The 17377-nt window shown below is 44.9% G+C and overlaps 1 protein-coding gene across 5 annotated transcripts in view; it reads left to right on the top strand.

Moving 5' to 3' along the window:
• xrn1 (5'-3' exoribonuclease 1) overlaps positions 1–17377 on the top strand; it is a 129591-nt gene that overhangs the window by 11390 nt on the left and 100824 nt on the right. For all 5 annotated transcript variants that reach the window (XM_043702782.2, XM_043702784.2, XM_087993309.1 and 2 more), the window contains 2 exons: positions 3940–4022; positions 12563–12795. In XM_043702782.2, the coding sequence (XP_043558717.2) occupies positions 3948–4022; positions 12563–12795 (308 nt within the window). In that variant the 5' untranslated portion in view covers positions 3940–3947. Of the gene's footprint in view, positions 1–3939; positions 4023–12562; positions 12796–17377 lie in introns of those variants that run through there.

The following is a 17377-nucleotide window of genomic DNA, read 5'->3' as shown; positions in this document are numbered from 1 at the left end:
CGGGGGGGGGGGGGAGAGAGAGAGGGAACGGGGTGGGGGGAGAGAGGGAAAGGGGGGGTGGGGAGAGAGAGGGACAGGGGGGGGGGGGGGGAGAGAGAGGAACGGGGGGTGGGGGGGGAGAGAGAGGAACGGGGGGTGGGGGGGAGAGAGAGGGAACGGGGGGGGAGGGAGAGAGAGGGAACGGGGGGGGAGGGAAAGAGAGGGAACGGGGGGGAGGGAGAGAGAGGGAAAGGGGGGGGGGAGGGAGAGAGAGGGAACGGGGGGGGAGGGAGAGAAAGGGAACCGGTGGGGGAGGAAGAGAGAGGGAACGGGGGGGGAGGAAGAGAGAGGGAACGGGGGGGGGAGGAAGAGAGAGGGAACGGGGGTGGGAGAGAGAGAGGGGGAACGGGGGGGGAGAGAGAGGGAACGGGGCGGGGGAGAGAGAGGGAACGGGGGGTGATAGAGAGAGGGAACGGGGGGGAGGGGAGAGAGAGAGGGAACGGGGGGGGGAGAGAGAGGGAACGGGGGGGGGAGAGAGAGGGACGGGGGGGAGAGAGAGAGGGAACGGGGGGGGAGAGAGGGAACGGGGGGGAGAGAGGGAAACGGGGGGGGAGAGAGAGGGAACGGGGGGGGAGAGAGGGAACGGGGGGGAGGAGAGAGGGAACGGGGGGGGGAGGAGAGAGGGAACGGGGGGGAGGAGAGAGGGAACGGCGGGGGGGGGGAGAGAGGGAAAGGGGGGGAGAGAGAGAGGGAACGGGGGGGAGAGAGAGAGGGAACGGGGGGAGAGAGAGAGGGAACGGGGGGGAGAGAGATTGAAGGAACGGGGGGAGAGAGAGAGAAGGAACGGGGGGGAGAGAGAGAAGGAACGGGGGGAGAGAGAGAAGGAACGGGGGGGGAGAGAGAGAGGGAACGGGGGGGGAGAGAGAGAGAGGGAACGGGGGGCAGAGAGAGGGAACGGGGGGGAGAGAGAGAGGGAACGGGGGAGGGAGAGAGAGAGGGAACGGGGGATGGAGAGAGAGAGGGAACGGGGGGGAGAGAGAGAGAGGGAACGGGGGGGAGAGAGAGAGAGGGAACAGGGGGGGGAGAGAGAGAGAGGGAACGGGGGGGAGAGAGAGAAGGAACGGGGGGGAGAGAGAGAAGGAACGGGGGGGGAGAGAGAGAGAACGGGGGGGGAGAGAGAGAGGGAACGGGGGGGAGAGAGAGAGGGAACCGGGGGGGAGAGAGAGAGGGAACGGGGGGGGAGAGAGAGGGAACGGGGGGGAGGAGAGAGAGGGAACGGGGGGGGAGGAGAGAGGGAACGGGGGGGAGGAGAGAGGGAACGGCGGGGGGGGGAGAGAGGGAACGAGGGGGAGAGAGAGAGGGAACGGGGGGGGAGAGAGAGGGAACGGGGGGGGGGAGAGAGAGGGAACGGGGGGGGAGGAGAGAGGGAACGGGGGGGAGGAGAGAGGGAACGGCGGGGGGGGAGAGAGGGAACGAGGGGGAGAGAGAGAGGGAACGAGGGGGAGAGAGAGAGGGAACGGGGGGGAGAGAGAGAGGGAACGGGGGGGGAGAGAGAGAGGGAACGGGGGGGGAGAGAGAGAGGGAACGGGGGGGGAGAGAGAGAGGGAACGGGGGGGAGAGAGAGAGGGAACGGGGGGGAGAGAGAGGGAACGGGGGGGGAGAGAGAGAGGGAACGGGGGGGAGAGAGAGAGGGAACGGGGGGGAGAGAGAGAGGGAACGGGGGGGAGAGAGAGGGAACGGGGGGGAGAGAGAGGGAACGGGGGGGAGAGAGAGAGGGAACGGGGGGGGGGGGAGAGAGAGGGAACGGGGGTGGGAGAGAGAGAGGGAACGGGGGGGGAGAGAGAGAGGGAACGGGGGGGAGAGAGAGAGGGAACGCGGGGGAGAGAGAGAGAGGGAACGGGGAGGGAGAGAGAGAGAGGGAGAGAGAGAGAACGGGGGAGAGAGAGAGAACGGGGGAGGGAGAGAGAGAGAGAGAACGGGGGAGGGAGAGAGAGAGAGGGAACGGGGGAGGGAGAGAGAGAGAGAGGGAACGGGGGGGAGAGAGAGAGGGAACGGGGGGGGAGAGAGAGAGGGAACGGGGGGAGAGAGAGGGAACGGGGGGAGAGAGAGGGAACGGGGGGGAGAGAGAGAGAAGGAACGGGGGGGAGAGAGAGAAGGAACGGGGGGGAGAGAGAGAAGGAACGGGGGGGGGAGAGAGAGAGGGAACGGGGGGGGAGAGAGAGAGAGGGAACGGGGGGGAGAGAGAGGGAACGGGGGGGAGAGAGAGAGGGAACGGGGGAGGGAGAGAGAGAGGGAACGGGGGGGAGAGAGAGAGAGGGAACAGGGGGGGAGAGAGAGAGAGGGAACGGGGGGGAGAGAGAGAGGGAACGGGGGGGGGAGAGAGAAGGAACGGGGGGGGGAGAGAGAAGGAACGGGGGAGAGAGAGAGGGAACGGGGGGGAGAGAGAGAGGGAACGGGGGGGGAGAGAGAGAGGGAACGGGGGGGGAGAGAGAGAGGGAACGGGGGGGGAGAGAGAGAGGGAACGGGGGGGAGAGAGAGAGGGAACGGGGGGGGGGAGAGAGAGGGAACGGGGGTGGGAGAGAGAGAGGGAACGGGGGGGAGAGAGAGAGGGAACGGGGGGGAGAGAGAGAGGGAACGCGGGGGAGAGAGAGGGAATGGGGGGGAGAGAGAGGGAACGGGGGGCAGAGAGGGAACAGGGAAATAGGGGGAGGGAGAAATAGACAGAGATGGGGAAGGGAAATGGAGAGGGTGAATGTGGGGGAGGGGAAATAGAGGGAGAGAGTGAAAGTAGGGGAGGGGAAATAGGGAGAGAGTGAAAGTGGGGCAAGGGAAATAGGGAAAATGAAAATTCAGAGAGAATGGGAAAAGGGAAATGGGAGAGAGAAGAGAAATAGGGAGAGGGGAAAGGGTTTATATAGAGAGATGGGTGAGAGAAAAAAGGGTAATAGAGTGGGGAGAGAGAGAAAAGGGAAACAGAAAAAGGGAAGTGGGGAGAGAGGAAGAAGGGAAAGAGAGAAAGACAGACGGAAAGAGAAAGAAAAGGGAAATAGAGGGTAACAGAAACAGAGACACAGAAGGTGAGAGAGAGAGAAAAACAGAGACACACGGTGAGAGGAAATAGGGGAAACGGAGGGAGAACGAGGGAACCAAGACAGGGAGAGAGAGGCACTGGGAGAGTGGGAAGAGAGAAGGAAGGAGAGAATGGGGCGGGGGGAAAACTGGAAAGAAGGTTGAGAGAGGCAGTGAGGTGGAGAAAGACTGAGACAGAGCGGGAGAGACAGAAGTGGGGGGACACGGAGAGAGAAGACAGCTAGGGAGGGGGGTGACTGAGAGGGAGAGAGAGACTGATTGAAGGACAAGAGAAACTGAAGAACAGGAAGCGGGGTATAGAGGGAGAGAAACAAGTGAAATGGAGAGTGGGACAGAGAGAGACTGAAGGACCGGAAAAGGGGGACAGAGAGATGACCGATTCAAGAGAGAGAGAATCAGAGAGGGTCGGAGGAGAGATAGAGAAAGGGAACAGGGAAGAGGCTGAGAGATTGAGGCAAGAAGATCTGGAAGGAGAGAAATAGTGGAAAGAGGGATAGAGAGGGAGAAACGGGGAAGGGAAATGGGATGAGAGAGAGAGACTGAGTGGTGGGAAAAAGAGGCAGGGAGAAACAGGTTAGGGGAGAGGGAGAGAGAGACTGGAAGGGAGACACGAAAAGACATGAAAGAGATTAGGAGAATGGAGTGAGAGACGGAGAGAGGGGAGACAGGGAGGAGGAGAGAGATGGACAGATAGGGGCACTGAGAGAGATAGTGAAGTGGCGCGGAAAAATATCAGAAAGGGGGAGGAGTAGAAAGAGGAATGGAGAGAGAGGGAAGAGATAGAGAGCTAGAGGCAGCGCTGGACTCTCTTCACACAACTGTTGCCACTGAAACACCTAGACTCCCTCTTTCTTGCTCCATTTTAAACAGCTCCAACAATGGGTGTCCCCAAGTTTTACCGCTGGATAAGCGAACGATATCCATGCCTGAGCCAAGTGGTGAAGGAGCATCAGGTAAGGCAGAGGTAGCCTCACAGACACTATAAGTTTGAATAATATTTCTTATCCCTACCACCCTGAACCCAGAGCCTCACCTTCAACGTTCTCCTCAACCCAGAGTCTCACCTTAAAAACCCCTTCTCAACCTGGAGTCTCACTTCTTCAACAGAGAGACTCATGTTAAACTTACCCCCTCCCCCTCCTCATCAACCCAGAGCCTTCCTTAAAACCTCCCACTCCACTCAAACCAGAAACCTGCCCTCAAACCTTCACATCCAATTTCCAGGCTTTGGCTAGAACTAAGCATTCAACAACATTATTATAGTTTAAAATGACATTTCCAGTTTTTGTGTTTTGTACTTCAATTATTTCATGGTCACCCTTCTGAGAAAGTTTCATGAAGTAAGTAAATTAGCAAGTATGGAGGAAGCTCTGAGTTCATTATTTTTGTTGAAGTATTTTGTTTCTAAGTGAACCATTGTACATTGTCAATGAACCAAACTGTCACAATTCAAATGTACACTCATAACTGAATGATTCTTTTGGAATTTAATATTTCATTCTCCTGTTCCCTGTTGTTTTTTTCTTTGTACTTGTTGCTATGGCTGTCAAAGAATCTATGTTCCATTATGTTTTAAGCATTCTTGTACAATTGTGAAGGGAATTAGAAGCATCTCCATGAAATGTTACATGCTTTTCTCATTTTCAGTCAGCTTGCTTTTGGGTTCTTCTTTGCTATTTAGTTATCTGAGCTGCCTGTGCTGTGTACTAATGTTTGAAGTTGTTTATACATCTATTTTCATCAATGAATGTACATCGGCCTTGCTAACCTCAGACAGAGGTATAATCATGCAGATGTTAGCAATTTAGTTAGATGTTTTCACTGATGAAATAGCAATGTTTTGGAGCCCAAGAAAGTGCTTTGTGATGTAATTTTGTCATAGTTTGTATTTTGCTAAATCTCATTTCTACAGAGGTATAATAATATTTGCCATAATATCTACCAGTTTATTTCTGCCTAATCATCCAGAGTAAATGGCATCTGATTTGTTGGGAACGATGGGCCATGTTATTAGAGGCTCTGTGCCCCATCAAGTTTGGACCACCATAAATAAAAAAACACTAAATCTACACCAGTTCCATTTTCCAGCACAAGGTCCATAGCCTTGAATGTTATGACCCTTCAAGTGCTCATCCAAATACCTTTTTAAAGGTTGCAAGATTACTCTCCTCAACTACCCTCCCAGGCAGTCCATTCCAAATGCCGACTAACTTCTGGAAGTAAAAGATAATTGTTTCTTCGGTAGGGTGGCTCAGTGGTTAGCACTGCTGCCTCACAGCACCATCGATCCAAGTTCGATTCCCACCTCAGGCGACTGTGTGGAGTTTGCACATTCACCCCATGTCTGCTTGGGTTTCCTCTGGGTGCTCCGATTTCCTCTCACAATCAAAAGGTGTGCAGGTTAGGTGAATTAGCCATGTTAAATTAGTCAGGGGTAAATATAGGGTAGGGGAATGGATCTGGGTGGGTTACTCTTCGGAGGGTCAGTGTGGACTTGTTGAGCCAAAGGGCCTGTTTCCATACTGTAGGGAATCTAATATAATCTAATTCCCCTCTGAACCTTCTGCCTTGTTACTGACCCTTCAACTGAGGGGAACGGTTGCTTTCTGTTCACCCTGTCAGCATTTCTTTTATTATTTCAAAGGTATTGGTATTGAGGAAAGGAGCCTTTTCCTGTTCCTAGAATACTGAATTTATTATTCCCAGTTTAAGTTTAGGAGAGCCAAACACTTACTACTTTATGTTCAGTATTTTAATTATCTAAACTGCCTGTAGGACCAAAAATACTATTTTACATAATTGCCAAATACACCTTGAGCTAGTGTTTCAGCTTCAGTTTTAAATTCAATATTTTCAATGTTCAAATCTAATGCAAGACTGTGAAATACTCAGGGCACAAACTGCACTTAATATATGAACACATTCCAGTGACTGAAAGCGAATGCACATATAACTTATTCTTATCAGTTATGCTCAGGAAATTATAATCTGATCATAAATGTCAGCACCATGTGTTTTGCTGAAATTCAATTTGTTGAATTGTTGAGTTCGTCATTTCCCTTGTAATGAGAATTTTAGAGGAATTCTGGAAGTTGAGTGTTTGAACCTGGGCTGCAGTATCCAAGTGCAACACTGGTCTTTACTTTTGCAGGGTAGCTCTGAGTCTTGAACCCCTTCAGTATTAATTGTTAGTATTTTATTCTATGTTTGCTGTTTTCTGCATAATTACATCATACCACTGACATTACTTACCTCAGAACTAACTGCCTTTCCAAAGAGGTGATCCTTTGGTTCTGGAGAAGCTCGTGCAAATTGGTTGCTTAGTGGAGCATAACTGCATCTTGAAATTTCTACTGATGGCATGTGGCATAGATTTCCTCTTTCCTGATAATTTTAATTTGGCACCAGTCTCTCCAAGCAAATAACAGTAGTGATAGCATCAAGCATTCTAAAAAGCCATTCGCCTGAAAACATTTTCATCAACATCAACCCTGGGAACAAAAACCATTCACTTCTGCTTACATTTTATAAGGAACAAAATAAATCAGATATAAACATGGAATTATATAGAAACTGAAATGTCCAAGACATTATTTAAAAACTCAAATTTTTATCATAATGGAAAAATGTGATGTTCATAAACGCACCATTTGTTTTCCAAGGTCATACAAATTCTTTAGTATTCTAAGGTTATTAGTACTGCTGTTAAAGCAGTTACGCCTCATTCAACAAGGTGTAACTTTCCGAGGATTTTTACTGTGAGACAAATAGTGTAAATGGGGAATTACTTTTAGTTCAGTGATTTTAAATTACTTATTGTCTAGGAGCAGTGGTTCAGCAGTGCACCCAGGGAAATTTATAATCACTGGTGATAACTTCTGGATTTTTGCATTATTCTGAGTATGCAGACTCCAGAAGTTACTGTTGTAATAGTGATGGAAATCATTGACAGCTTCACCATTGATACTGCCTTTGAATCCAAGCCACTAATTGTCAAAAATTACAATTGAAGCAAGAAAGTTTCTGATAAAATATATGTTACATCATTTTTTTTTTAAGTTTGATCAAAGCACCAGTCAGGGTGTGTGCAATTCATTCATGTACAATTTGATGCAAGACAGTGAAATAGTTGTTGAAATATATGGCAATCAAATCAGTTGGATTGGATCAGATCAGAATCTATCAGGATGCAGCTTGGTTACGTAATTGGCAAAGTTCCCAAAATAACAGCTGTTTGTACATGTTCACAAATAGTTTGTATCTTGTACTGTTGTGGCAGTTTTTTTTTGTTGCTGTTACTACCATTAAGAATTCTGTTTTGATGGATTTTTTTAAAACTGAGAAATAGTTTTGCTCCTCCAGTCCATCTCTGCAAAGCATTACCATTGATGGTTCGTGGATTTAATATCTACTTTAACAAACCACTCCTCACAGATGGGCAATATAAAAGTGATTTTTGACAAAATGTTCATAGTCTAATTGCTCAACTCTGTCTAATCCAGGATGCTGGGGCCAATTTTTTTTTTACTTCATGTTCAGTTGAAATCAGCTAACTCAGCACAGTTAGAGAATTTCAACCTTGGTCTTTCCTGTTTATATGGCTGAGCTAGATTAATGTCATCCTCATACGTTAAGCTGTGAAAAGCTGGCAATGTGTTTTTGTTTTGGTCGATAACAGGATGTTTAGTTTTGGGCGCATTAGACAAGAAGAAATTACTTTATTGATACTTGATCATCATTAATTGTCATAATCTGTTTGCTTATTGGGCAGCGCTTCTAAACTAGCTATGTTCTGTTGTTTTTCACGGTTATTTTTGTCCTTCTCTAAGTGACGATGTACCAGGTATCACTCCACAATATATTTCAAATGAACAGCAGTCTTCAAAACACTTTTGGTCGAATCAATACTTTTATTGCAAAGTACTTCTGGAAATAAAGAATTTTGAGTTGTATTTTTACAAAATAAAGTTAACAGAATCAAAAGTTCTCATGTTGGAAAATGTTATGTAAAGGTGACTGTGTGTCAAAGCAAGTCCAGAAATATAAAGACAAATGTTGTCAATAGACTGTGCTTGTGACTTCTTACTTCTTAGAGTCATGAGCACGGAAACAGACCCTTTGGTCCAACTCATCCACGCCGACCAAGTTTCCCAAACTAATCTAGTCTTATTTGCCTGCGTTTGGCCCATAGCACTCTAAACCTTTCCTTTTAATGTACCTATGCAAGTGTCTTTTAGAGATAACTACTTGCATCCACCACTTCCTCTGGCAATTCATTTTATGTACACACCATCCTCTGTGTTTAAAAAGTTGCCACTCGGATCCATTCTAAATCTAGGTAAAAGCAAGGACTGCAGATGCTGGAAACCAGAGTCTAGATTAGACGTGCTGGCAAAGCACAGCAGTTCAGACAGCATCTGGGGAGCAGGAAAATCAACGTTTCGGGCAAGAGCCCTTCATCAGGAATAGAATCTTTCTCCTCTCACCTTAAACCTATGCTGTCTACCTTTGGACATCTCTACGCTAGAGAAAAGAGCTTTGCTAGTCACCTAATCTATGCCCCTTGTGATTTTATAAACTTCTGTAAGGTCATCCCTCAACCTTCTACGCTTTTGTGAAAAAAAGTCCCAGCCTATTCAGTCTGCTCTTACAACTCAAGTCCTCCAGGCTGGTAACATCCTTGTAAATCTTTTCTGAACCATTCCAATTTAGTAATATCCTTCCTCTAGCAGGGCGAACAGAACTGCACACAGTACTCCAAAAGTGGCATCGCCAACATCCTGTACAACCTCAACGTGACGTCCCAATTCCTTTATTCAATGGTCTGTGCAATGAAATGCAGCATGTCAAATGCCTTCTAAACCACCCTGTCCATCTGTGGTGCACCTTTCAAAGAGCTATGTACCTGAACCCCAGCTCTCTGATTGATAACACTGCCTAGGGTCCTACCATTAATTGTATAAGTCCTGCCTTTGTTTGTCTTAACAAAATGCAACACCTCATATTTATCCAAATTAAATTTCAACTTCCATTCCTTGGCCCATTGACCAAATTGATCAAGATCCCTTTAAAATCTTAGCTGACATTCTTCACTGTCAGGAAGTTTTGAAGTCTGATTGATGACATGTTTGCTGCTGATTGAAAAGGCAGATTTACAAATGCGCTTAATACTAATTGAGGAATGACTCTCTTTCTTTGTGGTCTGCCTATTATAATTTAAGTGTCTATCATTGAAGATAACAGTTGCCTCACAACTTATTTTGTTCTATGACACCATCCTTGCAACAAATTCACGTTTCATTGCAATATTAAAATTACTGATTCTTTTGAGTCTCAATTTTTGTAGTGGTTTATCTTTTGAAATTAGGTTATATAGAAACTCCAGAGGGTATGGACTGTTGTCAACGTCTTCTATAGAATCAGTGCTGGCGTATTCTTTTAATATGTATGACAAAATCATTTTTGAAAAAATGCTTAAATGTGGTTGATCTTAATTCTAATTGTAAAACATAGCTTTTGAATGATAACTTGAATCAAATCATTAAGCCAGAAGTGTCACGTGGATGATCCATCTCTGCCTCCCCCAGATGCCAGTCATCACCAAATTCAATTCATTCCACACAATTTCAAGAAACCATTGGAGATATTGGATACTACAGAGGCTGTGAGTCCTGACAACATTCTGGAAATAGTTCTGAAGACTTATGCTCCAAGACTTGCTTACCCCTTGCTAAGGTGCTCCTTGCCACTAGAGTCTACCCAACAATGTGGAATATTGACAGGTATATCCTGTAGACAAAAAGTAGGACAAATCCAACTGGCCAATGGTCATTCCATCAACTTACTCTCAATCATCAGTGAATTGATGGAAGATATCATCGACAGTGCTATCAAGTAGTAGTTGCTTAGCAATAACCTGATCAGTGATGCCCGGTTTGGGTTCAGCCAGGGCCACACAACTCCTGACCTCATTACAATCTCAAACATGGACCCAAGAGCTGAATTCCAGAGGTGAGAATGACAGCCCTTGACATCAAAGCCACACTTGACTGATGTGGCAGCGAGGAGCCCAAGCAAAACTGGAATCAATGGGATTCAGAGAAAACTTGTCAATGGTTGGAGTCATACCTGGCACGTAGGAAGGTGGTTATGGTTGTTGGAGGTCAGTCATCTCTGTTGTTTGGTCCAACCATCCTCAGCTGCCTTACTCCGAGATAAGGTCAGAAGTGGGAATTGGTAATGGATGATTGCGCAATGTTCAGCACCATTCGCAACTCCTAAGATACCGAAGCAGTTCATGTACAAACGCAGTAAGATCTGGACGATATCCAGGCTTATGCGGAAAGGTGGACTACACGAATGCCAGATAATGACCATCTCCAATAACAGATAATCTAACTATTGCCCCTTTACATTCAGTTATGTGACCGTAACTGAATTCCTCGCTGTCAACATTCTTGACCTTATCATTGACCATAAACTGAACTGGACTCGCCATATGAATGAAGTGGCTACAGAGGCTAGGAATGCTGAAGGATATAATTCACCACCTGACTCAATGCGTATCCACCATCCACTAGGCACAAGTCAGGAGTGTGATGGAATGTTCCTCACTTGCCTAGATAAGTGCAGCTCCAACAAGACTGAAGAAGCTTGACACCATCTAGGACCGAGCTGCCTGCTTCATTGGCCCCACATCCATAAACCTTCAGTCACTCCACCACAGACATTCAGTAGCAGCAGTGTATAGCATCTACATGACGCACTGCAGAAATTCACCAAAGATCCTTGACAGTCTTTTCCAAACCCAATACTGCTACCATCTAGAAGGACAAGAACAGCAGAGATGTTGGAATACTACCACTTGCAAGTTCCTCTCCAAGCCATTCACCATCTTGACTTGGAAGTCTATAAACATACGCTCAATGTCCACTGGGATTCCCTCCCTAAAGGCATTGTGGATCAACCTACTGCACATGGGCTGCAGAAGGTCAAGAAGGCAGCTCAACACCACCTTCTCAAGGGCAGCTAGAGATGAGCAATAAATGCTGGTCAAGCCAGTGACACTATGTCCCATGTACAAATTAAAATCAATTGCCCTGCTATTTTGTCACACTTGACTAATTTCATCATCTCATCCACCTGTCCCATGCCATTCCATTCCATCCCACTCAATAATGACAGCCTGTTGTTCATGGGAACCATTTCTGAACCGCAGAGTGTCTTTTGTTGAGCTGTTTTTACCTTCCTTTTTTTCGCAAGCCCCCATATCCTGTTGCTGGATGACAACTGGTGGTAGAGGGATTTTGAGGCTGGATTATTAGGTATATTCAAGGTTGAGGTAGATAGATTTTTTTTTTAAATCAGGAAAGGAATCAAGGGTTATGGTGCAAAGGCAGAAAGTGGAATTAAGGATTATCAGGTGAGCCATGATCTCATTGAATGACGGAATAAATTCATTGGGCTAAATGGCCTGTTTCTGCTCCTGTGGTCTTAATAGCTCTGGGGTCTGCCCATGACCAGGCCCTTAAACAAACCAATCTAAACAGTTCAGATAGATGGAAACTTAGTGTTATTGCTATAGTTGTTCTATCTGCATGTGGATCTTTTTGTATTCTTCCATTCTAGCTTCCTATTCAAACTCTATGCAATCTGCATATTGTTTGGTGATCACTGCTCTCTTGCCTGGAGAACACCACTGCTGTTGAGTGGGTCTGGTTGCAACATGGAGGTCACTTCATTTCCAGTGCGAATGTGGGGACAGTGTATAAGAAATTATGATGGAAGCAGTTGACTGGTTCAGTCGTAAGATTTTTTAATATACTGTTGTCAATATTCATATATTGTGGAAAATAGCTTGGCAGAAATTAATTGTCATCAAGTGTATCTGACATTCCAGAGCTGGTACTTTTACTCTCTGTGGTGCATGTTGCTACAGAATGACCCATTTTTCAAAAAAAAAAGATTTACAAACCATGTGAGACCTCTTTAATTTGTAAACCGCATTGCTGTGCAACTGAGAGACAGCTTGTCCAAGACTCGGTGTCTGACTAATTTCTGGTTGACTTGCTGTTAAGTCCAGGATTAAAAGTGCGGGATAGGAGACTATTGTCATGGCTAATGTAAAAATCTCTCTCTTGCCAAGCTAAAATAAGCAACCGAGATAATAACTTGTCGATTTCTCTACCTTTCTGGTCAATGCAGCTGACGTTTGCACAATATCGAATGTGGATGTTATTTTCTGTCCTGTTTGTTAAATATTTTGTGTTGAATGTATAAGGATTTTACCAGTTCTTTGCCACAAACCAAAAATGACTACTACTCCAAGATTAATTGAATGATATAAAATGTAACAAAATAATAAGGTAACTTTATTTACTAAGGCTGTGAAATAGTATACTTTCAATTTGGAATATGAAACTTTGTTAATTATTGTTATTAATACTAGATGATTCACTCATTGATTATACACTCCCCGACTTCAATTTTGCAGATTCCGGAATTCGACAATCTCTATCTGGATATGAATGGAATTATTCATCAATGTTCTCACCCAAATGATGAAGATGTGCACTTTCGAATCTCTGAAGAAAAAATTATCGCTGATATTTTCCACTATGTGGAAGTCTTATTTCGCATCATCAAACCAAAGAAGATCTTCTTCATGGCAGTTGATGGTGTGGCTCCAAGAGCAAAAATGAATCAACAACGTGGCAGACGTTTTAGGTAAGAAATTGTTTTGTGGGCAGTTAAAACTGGTCAAGGCATTTGTGCGATGCTTTGCACATTTATTTCTTAAGTAGCTGAGTCATAAAACCTAGGAATATCCAGTCAGTTAGTTTGCTATTAATGGGTAAGTCATTAACACTGGGCGAAGGAATGAAAGCATATGGAGTTCTTCCTCCCTAGTTAATATCCAGTGACCACTGCTGCAGTGTGCTTCTGTGCACACTGAGGACAAGAATTGAGATCAGCTCTAATGCCTCCTGTGACTTCTCAGACTGCCAGTGTTTAATGTATCCGATCCCATGTGAATATTGGGATTGGCAAAAAATACAAAACTGCAGATGCTGGACATCAGAAACAAAAACAGAAATTGCTGGCAAAGTGCAACAGGTCTGGAAGTATCTGCGGAGAGAAATCAGAGCTACTTTTTGGGTCCAGTGACCCTGCTTCAGAACCGATGCCACTTTATAAGGCACTAATTCACGCATTTAGGAAGGGTGTCAGTCCAAGAAAGATATCCGAAAACAAAATACTGCAGGTGCTGGATATCCAAAATGAAAAATGGAGATACTGGAAATATTCAGCAGTCAGGCAGAGAGAAACGAGGTTAACATTTCAGATTGAGTTTTCATCTGAACTACTTGGCATGGGATTGAACAATGGTGATGCCATTGAATGAAACGGTTAGATTTTGTCTTGCTGGTTATTGCATTACATGTGTGGCATGGATCTTGTTCAGCTCTTGTTGTATCCAGACATGGACTACTTCACTAACTGAGGAACTGAAACTGTGCTGAATGAACCTTGTGCAGTCATAACTTAACTGATGTTATGAAGGGAGTGTCATTGAGGAAGCAGCTGCAGCTGACTGGGCATAGGACGCTATCCTGAGAAACTTTTACAGCGATGTGCTGGAGTTGAGTTGATTGGCGGTTGTTGTGAGGATCTAAAATCTGGATTTAAGCTGTTGTCAGGAGCAACCATTTAATGCATGCTTTTACTAACTACAAAATGGCTTCTCAATGCAAGTAGCATAAAGTAACATAATAAAATGACTTCAGGCTGCAAATTAACACTACGTTTAAATTGACTTCTCACCTTGCGAAAGGCTGTATTCCTGCCTTGCTGAACTAACTGAATCAAATATAAAGCAGAAAATGGACCCTTCAAGTATAGAATTAACTAAGCTAGATAGAACATTACTAACCATCCTAGCTAACCTTGAAATGCAGGTGGGAAGAGATATCATTAGGTTAACCTGCTGTCCATTATGTCATTATATTACACATTATTGGATTTACTCTGCACTTAAGGCAATTTCTTAAGAAACGTATAAAAATTGCCTTTGTTCCAAATGAATTGCATAGTTTCTCCAAGGAACACAGAAGCTTTTAACCTCTGTGTTGCTGGACAAACCTGTGCCCAGCCATTACTCATTAAAGTGTGAAATCTTGCTGTAGCAGGCCATACTCCTGTTGTTTATTTGACCAATCGTGGAACTGAGAGACCCCTCCTGGGGAGTTGAGATCTTCAGTTGGAAGCTATCTTCCTTTGTGGTGACTCTAATCAGTGAAGAGTTTTCCTTTTAAATACAATTAGTTTTAATGTTGATAGGGTTTATCAATTTTATGTTCAACTCAGAAATTCATCTCTTTTCCCCAGGTTTGGATAGATGTTGAGTGGCCTTTGGGGAATACAAACAGTTGAAATGTTGTAAAGTTCAATGAGATTTGCTGTATTTACTGACTTCAGCCTTTGCTTTAGAACATATGGAGCGAGTCAAATTGCCTGAAGACTGACGCCTATGAGGGTGAGGTAAAATGTTCACTCAGTGCTTCTTGAAGATGGTGACAAATGCTTCAAACTTGTCTTTTACTTTGATGTGCTCGGCTGTCCCATTATTGATGAAGGGAATGTATTTGGAGCAATTTGTCAGCAATCATGTGGCTTACGTGTATGGTTGTCTGCCTAATTCCGTGTCACTACTCATGGGTTCTGTGGTTTCTTCTGTGGTTGATGAGTCTAATCCTAGAACAGCACCTCCTACCACACATTTGGCAGGTGTTTCCAGGAGGTGGAATTGATCCTTGTTCTCAAGGTTGCTGACATTCCTTTCACTGGTTCCTTGACTGTAACTCCTCTCATAGATGGTTGTTCTCAAAGAATTGTGTCCCTCTCAGTCAGTTTCTTCTGAACAGTGGTTTCCAGGTTATGATATCTGTTGCATTTCTTATGTAAACCTTCAGGGTTTAAACCTTGGCTCACCTGTCAGCTGAGTGCCTTGCATGAGGTGGGTGAAGAAGACCTGCTCTGGCAGTCTGAACTCTGTATCAGAAACACATAGCCAGCCAGCGGAATTGGTTTCGCTTGGTTAGGGCCTTGATGTTAGTGCTATTGGCTCCTTCAAGGACACTGATGTTAGTATGCCTGTACTTCCAGCTGATGCAGAAAATCTGTCTGAGTGTTGCTGTTACTTCTCAAGGTGGTCTTTAGGTGCCATCTATACATACTCCAAGTTTGGGAGCCATATAGAAGAGTTGGAAGGATGATTGACTGCCTCTATACACAGAATCTTGGCATCAGCATGGATTTCAGTCATTGAAGCCATCCAGCCTGGGCAACCAAAGGTGGCAATCACAGATTGGTTCACCATGTCAGTTTCAACCTTAGATGAGACGTGACTCCTCAGTTGGAGGAAATCTTCCATGTTTGGAAACACTTCTCTGTTGATCTTAATAGAGGGAGAGATTGAAACTTGTCCTGGGAAGGTTTAGTAAATCGTTGTCATTCTTGAGGTTGAGACTGAGACCAATTAGTCCGTATACTTATGTGAAGGTGTTAAGTGAGGCTTAAAGATTCTCCTTTGAGTGGAGATGACATTGTCATCCACGTACTGAAGTTCCATGACTGATGTCAGTGTTGTTTTCTTCTTGGGTTAAACTGATCGAGGTTGAAAAGTTTTTCATCCATCTCATAGACACCACATCGCAGGGAAGCTTATTTTTGACAAGATAAAGAATGGATTTCAGCTCCCCACTGCCATCTCAAGGACAGCTAGAGATGGGCGATCAATGCTGGCCTAGAGACTGGTCACCCACATCCCATGAACAGTTAAGACATCCTGTCTTGGATGTGACGAAGGGACAAGCCATATTGTATCTAGTAATGGACCTGATTTAATTAAGTGACCTATTTGTGTGTGAGCATTTGTCATATAATGATCATAAAATGATGGTGTTTCATGTAGCGTCTGTAAGAAATAAGCAAACATTGGACACTAGAATTTTGGATGTAAGGAAGGCAGATATTAATGGGATAAAACAGTGACTGTCAACAGTAAACTGGGAAGTATTGCTAATGAATAAAACAACTCAGGAACAGTGCATGAAACATTCAGAAGGAGTTTGTATCCATGAGAAGTAAAAGCTCCATCACTCAAAAAGAAAACAGCCATTGACATTTGAGTATTGAGGGACAGCATAAAATGAAAAGGAAGGACTTGTTAAAATGCAAAGAACAGTACAAAATCCACAGAATGGGACAAATACAAAGACCAACAATGGGCAATAAAGTGGCCTATAAGATGCATAAGAGACAATAAGCAGAGACTTTATAGCTATATAAAGGGAAAGCAGTGGTTAAGAATCCTATTGACCTCATGAAGGCTGACTGTGGTGATATTATCAATGACCATGGGGAAATGGCTGACATGTCGAATGGTTATTTTGCTTCAGTATTCACAGCAGGAAAGGAGGCAGTCCCAAAGAAATTAATGGAGGATCAGGAGCAGGGTTTAAATAAAATGAACTGAAGTATGTCCTCAATAATGGGAAATTGATGAAATGAGAGTTACACATCTCTGGAACCTCATGGTTTCCATCCATGGGACATTAAAGAAGATGGGAGAGCACATTACCGTTGCCCTGACCATAACCTTTCAAAGTTCCCTGGATTCAAGAATTGTACCTCTCCATTGGAAATTTTCTCATGTCACTCTGCCTTTTAAGAAGGATGGCAGAGGGAAACCAAGGATTTATGGACATTTAGCCTGACATCTGTGGTGAGAAAATTATTGGAGTCTGCACTGAAGGACAGGGTAATGGATCATCTCAGAAAATTTCAGCTAATCGGGGAAAGTCAACATAGATTCATGAAAGAGAAGGTGAGGACTGCAGATGCTGGAGATCAGAGTAGAGCATGTGGTGCTGGAAAAGCACAGCAGGTCAGGCAGCATTTGAGGAGTAAGAGAATCAACATTTCGAGGATCCCTGATGAAGGGCTTATGCCCGAAACATCGATTCTCCTGCTCCTCAGATGCTGCCTGACCCGCTGTGCTTTTCCAGCACCACACTCTTGAAGGGTAGATCATAATCTGACAAACATGAGTTTTTTTGAAGAGGTGACGGAGATAAGTTGATGAATGCTGTTTAAATGAATCTCCAGAAGGCTTTTGATAAAGTCCCACACAAAAGACTATTAGCTAAGGTGCAAGCCAAAAGAATTGAGGGCAAAGTACTGACATGAATCGGAAATTGGTTGTGTGGCAGGAAACAGAGAATTGGAATAAAGGTTAATTGCTCGA

This window comes from Chiloscyllium plagiosum, unplaced genomic scaffold, assembly GCF_037043375.1.
Source record: "Chiloscyllium plagiosum isolate Xiang-an unplaced genomic scaffold, Cpla_swu_hap1 HiC_scaffold_13, whole genome shotgun sequence".
NCBI lineage: Eukaryota > Metazoa > Chordata > Chondrichthyes > Orectolobiformes > Hemiscylliidae > Chiloscyllium > Chiloscyllium plagiosum.
This window is presented reverse-complemented; position numbering and strand designations above follow the sequence as displayed.